We start from the raw sequence: 12,097 nt of genomic DNA, 5'->3' as shown, positions 1-12,097 counted from the left end.
TCAGATTAGATGGATATTTGTTCTGAATGGACAATACCCTGCCATTCCAGGAGTTGATTTCATTTGTGGAAAGCATGTTTATTTTAGATTGTCAAAAGGATGGTATGGCACGTTATTTAGGAATAGTTTTTCCAAAGATTTATCATGTAAAACATTTTGATGAACCCGTGTAGGATGAGAAGTCAAACACCCCAGGAGAGGTGCCAGTGCTTCTGAGATTGCACCAAAAATATCTCATGCAATGATTCCATCTGTAGGAGTGATCCTAAATGGTCTGACGATTACGGAAGTTGTCAACTATTGTAGATAGGTTGTCTACAGTTACAGCAGGTGCCTTCTTGTCAGTGGATACTGAAATGGTTGCCATACATGGTTTTGTAGAATCGTCTTGCTTTAGACATCCTTCTTGTGAAAGAGGGCGGAGTTTGCAAGATGCTGAAAGTTCAACAATTTTGCACCTTAAAACCAGATAGCAGTAAGGAGCTAAGTAAGTACATTAAGAATGTGACTGACCTGAATGAGGATTTGAGGGAGTTAAAAGAAACAGGTGCTTGGGAAGCTGGACTGGGCCATATTGCCCCATCTCCCTCATTAACTTGGATGCTAGTCAGGATCCTGGCTACGCACCTGGTTGTAGCGATTCGATCCCTTGTCCAACCTGACCAAAAAACAGATTTATACTGGAAACAGCCACCAGACACTGCCTCAGACGGCTTCACCTTGCGCAGGCCCGTCTGGATGAAATATGAAAGGAGGTGGCGCTGATAATGGTTGACATAGAGCGGACGTTTGACTGTGCACTGGCCCTTCTTCCTGGCGGTACTAGTAAAGATGCAATTTGACCCCTGTTTCAGTAACTGGATTTCCCTCCTATATTTTGATCTGTGGGCTTAGGTCTGGGTGAATGGAGTTCTGTCACATAGATTCCCCATCAAGCACAGCAAGGATGCCCACTCTTTAGTTCTTTGCCCTAGTGGTATAGCCCTTTGCAGAGCTCATCTGAACAGATGCCAGACTTGGCGGCTTTACATGGCAGGAGGACACAGAAGATCGCATTTATTTGTATGCTGATGACATGCTCCTCTTCTTGCTGAGGCCTAGTCAGACGATCCCACGACCAATGGAAATATTTGCAATTAAAGGGAGATGCCGGGGGCTCAGGGCCAACTGTGGGAAAAATTGGTCCTGGTGCCCTTGCGGAAGTGATGTCTGAAGAGAAAGTCCATTTCCAATTAAGGGCGGTTGGTGATAGCTTCCAGTACCAGAGAATGACAGTGGCCCTAACCGAGAGGCATTACAGGGAACTCAACACTGCCCCCCGCTTCCGGCCAGAAGTGGAGCGGGATAATGTGTTTTCTTGATCTCTCCCCAGTGTGCTGCTTCTCACACCCCAACACACAGTTTGTTACTCCCTCCGCTCATCCACTGCTACTGCTCACCCTCCCCATCTCGCTGGGACTTTTTTTTTTTTTTTTTTTAAATACAAAAGATTTTTAATAACATTCCCACTCCCCAAGTTCTTCTATAGCTCCCCTGTCTTATTATACTCACCATTTCTTTGTAGCGTGGAGTTACGGCCCCGCCCCTCACTTTTTTTTTCCCCACCAAAATAGACCCTGCACCTGCTGTTTGCTATTATATCATTTCTGTCTATTTAATGTATTGTCCTGCCTTTTTTTTTTTTTTATTGTTTTTCATTTTTTAATTTACCGCTCCAAGATGGTCATCCAATAAAAGTTTTTTTAAATTGTCACGGCAGCTTTGTGAAGCACAAACATGTACATCACCACTCTGGTTTTTATTTTTCAGATGCTGTGCTCAGCAAATACAAAAATCCCCCACAAAAAGGCTGCTTTTGCTGTGTCATGTCACATACGTAGACGTGTGACCATGCATGCACACATACACACCTTAATCATGCTAACCTGCGTTTATTTTACCGGTGCTGTTAAGCATTAGCAACACACACTGGCAACGCCAAAAGGTTGGCAGAAGACTTTCAAAAGGTGAGACCTATTGTCTCTACTTATTTCCCTGTAACCCCCTTGCAATTTTACAAACAGAAGAAGAAAATATATCCCACAGAATACAGCCTTTTAAACTGGGAGATGCCATACCTTAACTTGCCTTAGGACCCAAGCTGCACCATACAGAAGACGGCCACTTAGGCTGAAACAGGTCTAGAGTTGCTTGACTACCCATCCTGAGAAGACCTAGTTTGGTAGTTCAGGCAGGACTGTTTATACTGGATCATGACCATGGCTAATTTCATTATGGCTGGTTCCTGTCTGAGGTGGCATGGTGTACACAAAACAACGGACTGGAATGGAACCACAAGTAATTACCAGTGGCAAAAATTAAAGCATGCATGCAACATTTTTGCTTGCTTCAATACCTTAACTCAGGCGCAAGCTCAATCCAACTTTATTACAAATTGCGGTTTGTTTTACCCTGGAGATTGGAGATTGGTCTTTACTTTTCTTTCTCTGACTGCAAAGTTACACTACCTTGTAGAGTGAATGGTCTGACAATCGTACACGTAATGTGAAATTAAAGGCTGTACAATTTCTGTTTTTTCTAATGCATTTAAATACCTTCTAAATTAACTATACACATTTAAAAATACCTGTAACTACGAAAGCACACTGTTTGTAATGCTGAAGTGTGATTGTAACAAAGATTAATAGAATTAAAATAAACCGGAACACATTACTTGGCGATGTGCAAATCAGGGATGTGGAATTCCTATCGCCTGACGCCTGGGACGTATTGTTTGGGCAACACGTTTTCACGTTTATTTTGTCCTTGGGACAAGTATGCCCAACCCCCTGCAGCACAAACCCTTTGGCTGCCAGTTTACAGAGAAAGGAACTGTCTGCAGTTGAGGTAATGTGTGTGTCCATATGTTAATGCTGTTCAAACGTGTATTTATGGTTCCTTAATGAAAAGCCTTCATGGTTTGTGTGATTGCTGTAAGTAAGTGTTTTAAGGTCACACTGCACTACTGACAGTGGTTCCAGTACACAGGTTTGAAAAGTTTATCAATATGAGGCTAAATATAATGCTCCCTGATTAGATGCAAATGTTTGCAGAAGCTCGTAGGCAGGAGTGATGATTCTTTGCTTTCAAAATAAAAGGTTCAGAAAAACACGCAGGTAGGGAAAAAAAAAAAAAAAAAAAAAAAAAAAGATTCACTAATATGAAAATGTTGGTGCTATTTCTTTGAAGCGTTGTTTAGTAAAATGTGTTGATGCATGCAAGTATTTCCCAAAAATGTTCCTAATGGAAAAATCAGTGTAGCCATTTTCAACAAGATTATGGTAAACATGAAAATAAACAAACATTGGCAAAGCCAACCGATCCGACATATTTTGAGAATCTTTTGGTTTCATCAATGTACGTCTTGTTTTGACATGGCTTTTGTGACACTTTTTTGTTGTGGGAGCTGCCAGGCCCTCACCATTGTAACAAACACTGACAAAAAGAAAAACAGGTTTTTGGTCTCAAAAAGCACATATTGCCATCTGTGGCATAACAAAGACCTAGCAGCCCCCCCCCCCCCCCCCTCCCACCCCCCCTCCCCCCCCATTAGTGGCTTTCATGAATTAGGAATCGTACTCCTAGAAAATATGTGTGAACTGTATTTTAGCACGAGCAAATATGGATGTGTAGATTTGCTCATCTGAAAATCTATTGAGAGTTTACAAGTTCACCTTCCCTCCAACCACTTTTTCCCTACCCTGGAAGAACTTCTACTTTTGCCATTGTCAGGAGTAAATTTCCAACCTCTCTCATTATGGGAAAAGATTAGAGAAGAGCTGGTGAAAATCCTTAGAACGTGCAAGTTAGTAGGTTTGCAGACTGAAAGGCATTCCAGCCCTGGAACTATTGTTTACTGCATCCTCCAGCCCCAGTATTTAGATCTGTGGAAAGATGGCAAAATAAGGAAATTGCTATTGTAGGGATTGAAATTGCAAGTATTGAAGCCCTACTATAATAGTAGACCTGGCATAATCAGAGAGGCGATTATCAGAGCTAGTACTTAATGAGATTGCTGCCATAATTTGTCACCGCACTACATGGCACCAAAGGGACAAGTAGATTTTTTTTTTACAGAACAAGTAGATTTAAGAAGCAACCTGTCCCATGGGCAAGTAGATATCTTATTAGATTCCACATCCCAGACAACACTGAGGCATTCCTTGAATTAACTTCAGAAGGATGAGTGGCTGAGAATGCCAGCTGATTTTCAGACGTGACCTGAAGATTGTACACTGTTCTGAAGTCTGCAACCAAACCATGTTTAAGTCATTATTAGTTTAAGTCGTTATTAGTTCCCCATGAATTCACAGAACTACATTTTTTCTTTCCATTCTCCCCAAACTGATATCCCTGGTGCTGGAGTTTTACTGCCTCCCACCCACCCTCTGCTCTGTAGAGGAGGAAGAGCCAACAAATTATCAGGGAGAACGGAGCCAAACGTCAGCTCTGTTTCTCAAAGCACGCGCACAAGCCAAGCTTTAATAATATCCAGCATTTAAATTAAGCACTAAGGATCATGTTAGAATGTGATATGGTGTCTTCAAAATCAAAACAAAAAGTCATTTCTTTAACACGCTGAAGTGTTTCATCTTCGCACATCAGATTACATCACTGAAGAGTATTTATTAAAAGTGAGAGTTTTTAAACAATTATTCCTGGCCCCGCCTTGATGACAATGATATTAGTGAACTCAGAGCTAAGTGAGAGGCCTTAGATGTGGGCTGGAGAGTACTATATCTTTGAAGATAACTTTACATGATTGAATAAAACGTATTTTACCCAACTTGCTTGCACAAAGATTATTTAGTGGCAGGTACGTTTTATGATTACTAAAGTATATAAATATTATTCACACTAGTTTTCCTTTACCAATGCTACTCCATTGGTACCTTCCTTGAATCATTCCCATGTTACCAGTCTCAATTCTTGCTTCAGCGGTCATGGATGGTTAGACCTTGTTGGCGATGTAAATCATCTCAGTTAATGTAGTTTATTAAGCAGTTTTTCTGGCTTACTTAAAATACCAGGCACAGTGTACTTATTGTGCTCTCAAATGAACATGTTGCACTTGTTCAGGACAGAAATATCACAGTAGTGCTGTAAGGGATCCATTTAAAAATCACACCAACCAGTAGGTAGAGGATGGGATCAGGAAGAGGGATGTCAGGACTTAGTTCTTCCTTTCTCTGTGTCTCTTCAGACAGAGTTAACTGCAGCTGCTCATAATCTTCTTGAAGATAGCTTCTTTAGCCTGCTGGTTTGCCCACGAGTGTTAATGTTAGCCCGTAAGCAGCGAGATTCTCTCATTTGCACTTGAAAGACTGTCCCTGCCCTCTCACCTACGGGCTGTTTAACTCATGATTGCTTACATGAAAAATACAATTCAGGAACTACATTTATTTTTTGAATTTCACAAGTATGGCCTTTGGCACTAAGAAACACAATAAATTCAACCATTCTCGTTTTTTCAGCCAATAGCAAGTTGCACTGTGGAGCTTGTAATTTTGCTGTTAATAGTTTCCTTTTGTACTCAAAACCCCAGCATGAAGAGTGCTGATAGCCAAAGTGCCAGGATATCCCGACGATATTATACATGATATGGAGCCATTCGCCAGTGGTGATGTAAAATTTTACATCATAGCCTAGTCAATTTAAAAAAAACAAAAAAAAAAAAAACTGTTCATTTCACATTTAAAACCAAAAGTAACATTTGCTCAACCATTTAGTGAAGGATTCACATTCACACCATACATTAAACCTATCATTGGCAATTCAAACTGTTTTGTTTTTTGTGTAGGGGAAAGCCTTATACCAAACTGCAAACACAATAAAGGCACAACAAGCACAGCCGCAGTGCAGTTTTCCGTAGCATAAAAGACAAGTAAAGGGCAGGTGGAGGTATCAGAAGAACATAATATGTTTTTTCCCCACACATCCACAACATGGATAACACTGCTAGGTAACGCACTACTGAGGGAAAAGAGAAGAATATAAAGCCTGTACTGTGCTCTCCGTGAGCAGACAAACACGTAAGAAACACAAAACTCATGCAAGAAACAGCAAAACTACTTACGGAATTACCATACTTCGCGTACTCATAGACGATGCTAAACTCTAACTTACCTAGTGTTGCATCCTTCATCAGTGAGTTCTATATCTCCTATTCCAAATAAAATAATTTATCTCCCATGTGACACACACAGACCTTCTCTACCTAAACAGGGTTCCGATATACAGTTGCATAAAGAGAACCTAATTGGTGCCCTCCTATCTACCACCACACTCTTTGTGATTTAGTACTTCGGTGGGAGGACGTACAGTGGCAATTTAACCTCCCCCTCTCCTTAATGTGCTATTGGGTTCTATGTCTAGCACTGGGAACCCTCCAAGGGTACTAATGTTCACTGCTGTACCATCTCCAAGTAATGGGTTCACTAGTTCAGATGAGGGCGTGTGCCTTAGGTTAACATTTATGATCTGCCTTTGTCAGACCTACATTAAAATGGTGTGGGTGTGCTACAATTATTTTATTGGTCTTTCATACCAAAATATTACAAACCGGCAGATCAAACAACAGACCGCGATTCTCTTTTCTGTCAAGCAGTGCTTTAAATGGGCAGGTACTGTACGGTACTGAGTACCTTCACTTCTTTGATTTAAGAGTGAGAGTACCTGAACTTCACAGTACTGCTGCAATTAATTTAAAAGGGAGAGTACTGGCACTTCTCTGGAGTAAGCAAGTACTCAATACAGTGAGTACCTGCACTTCCATATTTCAATTTAAACCACTAATGTCAACATGTTTCTTCACTCAAATATCTCACCAACAGAGTCAGGCACGTGCTTAAGGACTGTAAATACTTGCACATCAGACACCGTGAAACAGTCCCTGGTTGTTTTGCTTTTCACTAATGACCGAGCTGACAAAAAGGAATGCACTTCTTAGTTCAAAGAAGACATTTATTATTTCACCACAAGGTTCCTAAAAGGAGATTAGCATGTTGAAAGCACACGTTTAAAAATAGCCACAGCAATGAAAGGAAAACATACCAAAATGATTCTCCCCTGCCATATACACAGCAAATGTATGTAATTGAAAGCAAATACTTACTTAAAAATGCATCACTGCAGGGCCTGCCAGGTGCTTCATCTTTCTCATGCCAGCAAGACGATCAAATCAAATCATTAACACTTATAAAGCGCGCTACTCACCCGTGCGGGTCTCAAGGCGCTGGGGAAAGGGGTTACTGCTGCTCGAAGAGCCAGGTCTTGAGGAGTCTCCGGAATACGGAGTGGTCCTGAGGATGGTGGGGAGGGAGTTCCACGTCTTGGCTGCCAGGAAGGAGAAGGACCTCCCACCTGCCGTGGAGCGGCGGATGCGAGGGACAGCAGCGAGAGCGAGGCTGGTGGAGAGGAGACGGCGGGTGGGAGCGTAGAAGCTGAGGCGGCGGTTGAGGTATTCTGGTCCCTTGTTGTGGAGGGCTTTGTGTGCGTGGGTGAGGAGACGGAAGGTGATCCTTTTGCTGACGGGAAGCCAGTGCAGGTGTCTCAGGTGGGTGGCGATGTGGCTGTTGCGGGGTATGTCGAGGATGAGACGGGCGGAGGCGTTTTGAATTCGTTGCAGACGTTTCTGGAGTTTTGCGGTGGTCCCAGCATAAAGGGTGTTGCCGTAGTCCAGGCGGCTTGTGACGAGGGCGTGGGTCACAGTCTTTCTGGTGTCGGTGGGGATCCAGCGGAAGATCTTCAGGAGCATGCGGAGGGTGAGGAAGCAGGAGGAGGACACGGCCTTGACTTGTTTGGTCATGGTGAGATGTGGGTCCAAAGATGAAGCCGAGGTTGCGTGCGTGGTCTGAGGGGGTCGGTGCGGTGCCAAGGAGCGTGGGCCACCAGGAGTCGTCCCAGGCAGTCGGGGTGTTACCGAGGATGAGGACTTCCGTTTTGTCTGAGTTCAGTTTCAGACGGCTGAGTCTCATCCAATCTGCGACGTCCTTCATTCCATCTTGCAGGTTGGTCTTTGCGCTGGTGGGGTCCTTGGTGAGGGAGAGTATCAGTTGAGTGTCGTCGGCGTAGGAGGTGATGATGATGCTGTGCTTGCGTACGATATCGGCGAGGGGGCTCATGTAGACATTGAAGAGTGTCGGGCTGAGCGAGGAGCCTTGTGGGATGCCGCAGATGATCTTGGTGCGGTCAGAGCGGAAAGGTGGGAGGTAGACTCTCTGAGAGCAGTTGGAGAGGAAGGCGATCCAGTCCAGGGCCTGGCCTTGGATCCCGGTGGAGCGGAGACGGGTTATTAGGGTGCGGTGACAGACGGTGTCGAAGGCAGCCGAGAGGTCGAGGAGGATGAGGGCGACTGTTTCACCGTTGTCCATCAGGGTTCTGATGTCGTCTGTGACTGAGATGAGGGCGGTTTCAGTGCTGTAGTTGGCTCGGAATCCGGATTGAGAGGGGTCGAGAAGGTCGATGACCTTGTTGGACTGCGAAAGAGAAAGATCTCTACCCTCACAGGAAAGATATCAGGCATCCAACGTCTAGAATCCCGATTGAGGCCACTGACCCTCTCACTGTCGAACTGGGTCTTTTTATATCTTAAAAAAACAAAAGGAGCTTTCTGGAAAAGCCCCCCGCAATAAATATTCAAACATGCTGGCTAGTTTAGGTATGCTTTGAAAATAACACTTTGGGGTTTGGCCACAATCCCAAGATGTATAATCAAAACAAGGCCGTTCCCTGCCATCCGAGTACATCCTTATCAACCAAAGCCCTTGGTGAGAAAAAGCACGAAAACAAGACAGAATGCACAGTTTACAATGTGGAAAATTTCAAGCAGCCTTTACCATGGCAGTGTCTAATGCTACAATAAAGTCAATAGGCAGAATGAATCTAAAGCTAAAATGAATACAAAATGTAATCTGTAACTGGTGAACACTGGACAGCTAATCCAGGTGCAAAGTGGTGCAACATAAAGTCAGTGGTCAAAACAAACATTTCACCACTGGTACACAGACATACTACTTTAAGTGCAAGCCTTGACCAAACAACACGCCCACTCGCTATTGTGAGTCAGATTTGTTCAGAGCAAGCTATATTTAGGGCATATTCTCCCCTTTTGGAGAAATGACAAACAAGAGGTGTTCTGTTCACTCACAAAGTGAAGGAACATTAAAGATGCCTTTAAATGTTGCTTTTATCTTTTCACATTTATTATGTGTTAAGAGACAGAAGTCAAAGTTCAGTTTACATATAGAATTACTTTTCTTTCTGTAAGTGCAAAGTTTGAGGATTCTGTAAAGTGAGCTGTCTGAAAGGTGCTGTACAAAAAAGTAAAATGAAAGGCTGTAGGACATCATTTAATTCTAACACACAAACACTTAAATAGCTAATAAGTGAACTGTACAAACATTGCAAAATAAGCAAATCGTTATGAAAGCTCTTATTTTATCGTAATATAATTATGTGATGTAAAAATTTTAATAGGATGAAAACAAGTCAGAAAACTTTACTTGGTAATGTGCAAACGATAAACATGTTTGCTGAAACCCTATCTCCTAAGATTGTTTATACAGTGTATAGTTTTTTTTTTTTTTTTAAGTAAAAGTGCATGTTAGTCCATATTAATGGAAAATGTGCTGTCTGTAAATGACAATGCACTTTCACCTCATGCTTCAGTAATATGATTAAAAGTGAGTTTTTAAATAAGAACTGAGAAACATCCCTGCCCTACTCTGATGGCAATGCTATTAGTCAATCAATCAAATTTTATTGTTTCAGCCAAACCAGCCATAACAATTAACTATACATTTTAAAACACTGTACCAGGAAAAAACACAATTAAATCATACAATGACCTAAAATTAATAATAAGTCAATCAATGAAATGGACAATTACTTTTTAGGCCAGTTAACCAAATTCCATCTCAGCATTAAGTCATTAGACTCAAGTCGAGCCAGTACAACTCTAATAAAAGAACGTGCAATAGTAGTGCAGGAATATTATGCCTCAAACGGAGTGAAAAAAGTATAAATAACCGACGCTCCACGGTGCACTAGGCATAAAGTGCAAAAAATATTGGGGCTGAATCCAGTAGGGGAGAGTAACTAAATATTTGAAGGTGCAGCAAACCTAAAGTGCTAGTGCACTTTCCCTAACCAGTGATGGGCCAACAACAGCGGTCACCGTGTATTGGGCCTAAAGATTCGCCCACTCACCAGCCGAAGGCCCAACTGCTGCCGCAATGCTACGTGAATATAGGATGAAACAACCATCACAATGTTTCTTTCACAAGATCACATGCACCTAGCTTCGGCCTTCTCGCAATTTCTGACCTTGTGCTTTAGAAAAAGTGGACATAAATACTGCTTACAAAAACAGAGCGTAAAATGACATAACAAAAGAAAGTGGGATAATGTTTCTCAACCACCCAAAGCGCAAGAACAATGATCTAATCTCTTCACAGGATTTGAAGACCACCTCTTGGTTGCTAAAGCCACCAGCAATATTCCGAGATGGAATTTTAAATGGAGAGATATTTTTCCACTGGATAAATGTAATTAGATGCTATTAGTGAATGAAAAGACAGGTCAGGGGTCATGTGAGCGATATTTGGACTAGATTCCTATTATGCATGAAGCAAACATTTAAACTAATAAATCAAACCAAATAGGTTTTTTCTACAGCAGGAATCCTAACTCCCATATTGGAAGGTGCCCTCATGTGTGATAATAAAGAAAAAAAGTGGTGGAGCACAATAAAATATTTGCCAAGGAAGATATAATTTGGCCAGTTTTTGGGTCAAATACATTGGCCAGTTTATGGGCCAAATACATTAAAGTTAGGTTGAGTTGATTATTCAAGTTAGAAGACCTGCAGGTCTAGTGGCATATTTATGATTTTTCCGAGACCTGTTAGTGCATTAAATAATTAAATATATTCTTTGGGTTTTTTTTTAACTTGGAGCAAGAGCAGTAGAAAAAAACCTCGGCTTCAAAGAAGAGGAATTCCTTGGGCAAAAACAGTGCAAGGTTCCCTTGCTCAGAGAAAGGGTATTAGTAGGAGAGCAACAGCACAAGCTTTTCCCAGTATAGGGCAGGCACAAACAGGGTAGCAGCAGTACACACTTAGCTTCATCACAGAACAAGTACACCATGCCAGTAACAAAGGAACATTTCCTCTCTCACAGAAAGTTGCACGTATAATCTTCCATCCCATGCGAACAGATCCAACAAGCGAGACTAAAACCAGCTTTCATCGCTCACAGAACATGTGCCTTAAACACGTGGCTTACAGACAGATCTTTGTGCAGTAACTGATGTCATTGGAAGGTGTGAGCAGGTGGATAAATGAGTAAACTATAGGAGTTCTGAGGCCAATCTTATGTAAAGAAAGGAAGAAAATAGCTGTCACATGGAGCAACCTCGCAAAGTGTTTTTTCCTGGCGCAGGCGCGCGCTACTTACCGCGCGGAGGGCATGGACTGCTTGCGTCCCACCGGTGAAAATATGCCGGCGCCTCCTCCCACCCCGCTGCTTCTGCGGCTACCGCTGCCAGCTCGAACAGCCGAAGCCCCCAAAGCCTTTCGGGCGGCTCCTACCGGGGTACGAGGCGATGGAAACATGGCGAGAAAATGGAATAAGAAACTGACAGTACGAGACTGCCAAAACAAGAGGGCGCGCGTTTTGGCTTAAACCAATAAGAGCGCTATCTAGTGTTTCCGCTTGAAATTTGGGCATAAACACAGAGAGTAGACTAGTAGTGTTGTAAGCGCGGCGGCCATCTCTGAAATGAAAACGGCATTACTGCAGTACGAATATGTAATTTCTGGAACGCTTGCATCGACATTTTTTGTAAAGTTTTATATACCTCTGCATTGACATCTGTTGCAATTAATAGTTCTTAAAGAATAACATTTCCCCTCCCTCTGTACCTTAACAACCGAGCAGTAGATGATCCAAGCGATGTCAGTTTGACTCTTGGACGGTATGAATTGCCAATATTGTTGATTCTATGGTGCAGCATCATCCTACCTAACTTTTCGAAGTAAAAAATTAAAATATTATGC

General features: G+C 42.4%; 1 protein-coding gene across 1 annotated transcript in view; it reads right to left on the bottom strand.

The window, feature by feature from the left end:
• Positions 1 to 11,727, bottom strand: part of NUP133 (nucleoporin 133) — a 942,256-nt gene extending 930,529 nt beyond the window's left edge. The window contains exon 1 of the mRNA XM_069234985.1: positions 11,496 to 11,727. Within this exon, the coding sequence (XP_069091086.1) occupies positions 11,496 to 11,653 (158 nt within the window). The 5' untranslated portion in view covers positions 11,654 to 11,727. The remainder of the gene's footprint in view (positions 1 to 11,495) is intronic.
• Between the last annotated feature and the right edge of the window lie 370 nt (positions 11,728 to 12,097).

This window comes from Pleurodeles waltl, chromosome 5 (assembly GCF_031143425.1).
Source record: "Pleurodeles waltl isolate 20211129_DDA chromosome 5, aPleWal1.hap1.20221129, whole genome shotgun sequence".
Taxonomy (NCBI): Eukaryota; Metazoa; Chordata; class Amphibia; order Caudata; family Salamandridae; genus Pleurodeles; species Pleurodeles waltl.
The sequence above is the reverse complement of the archived record's forward strand: the minus strand, read 5'-3'. Positions and strand labels throughout refer to the sequence as shown.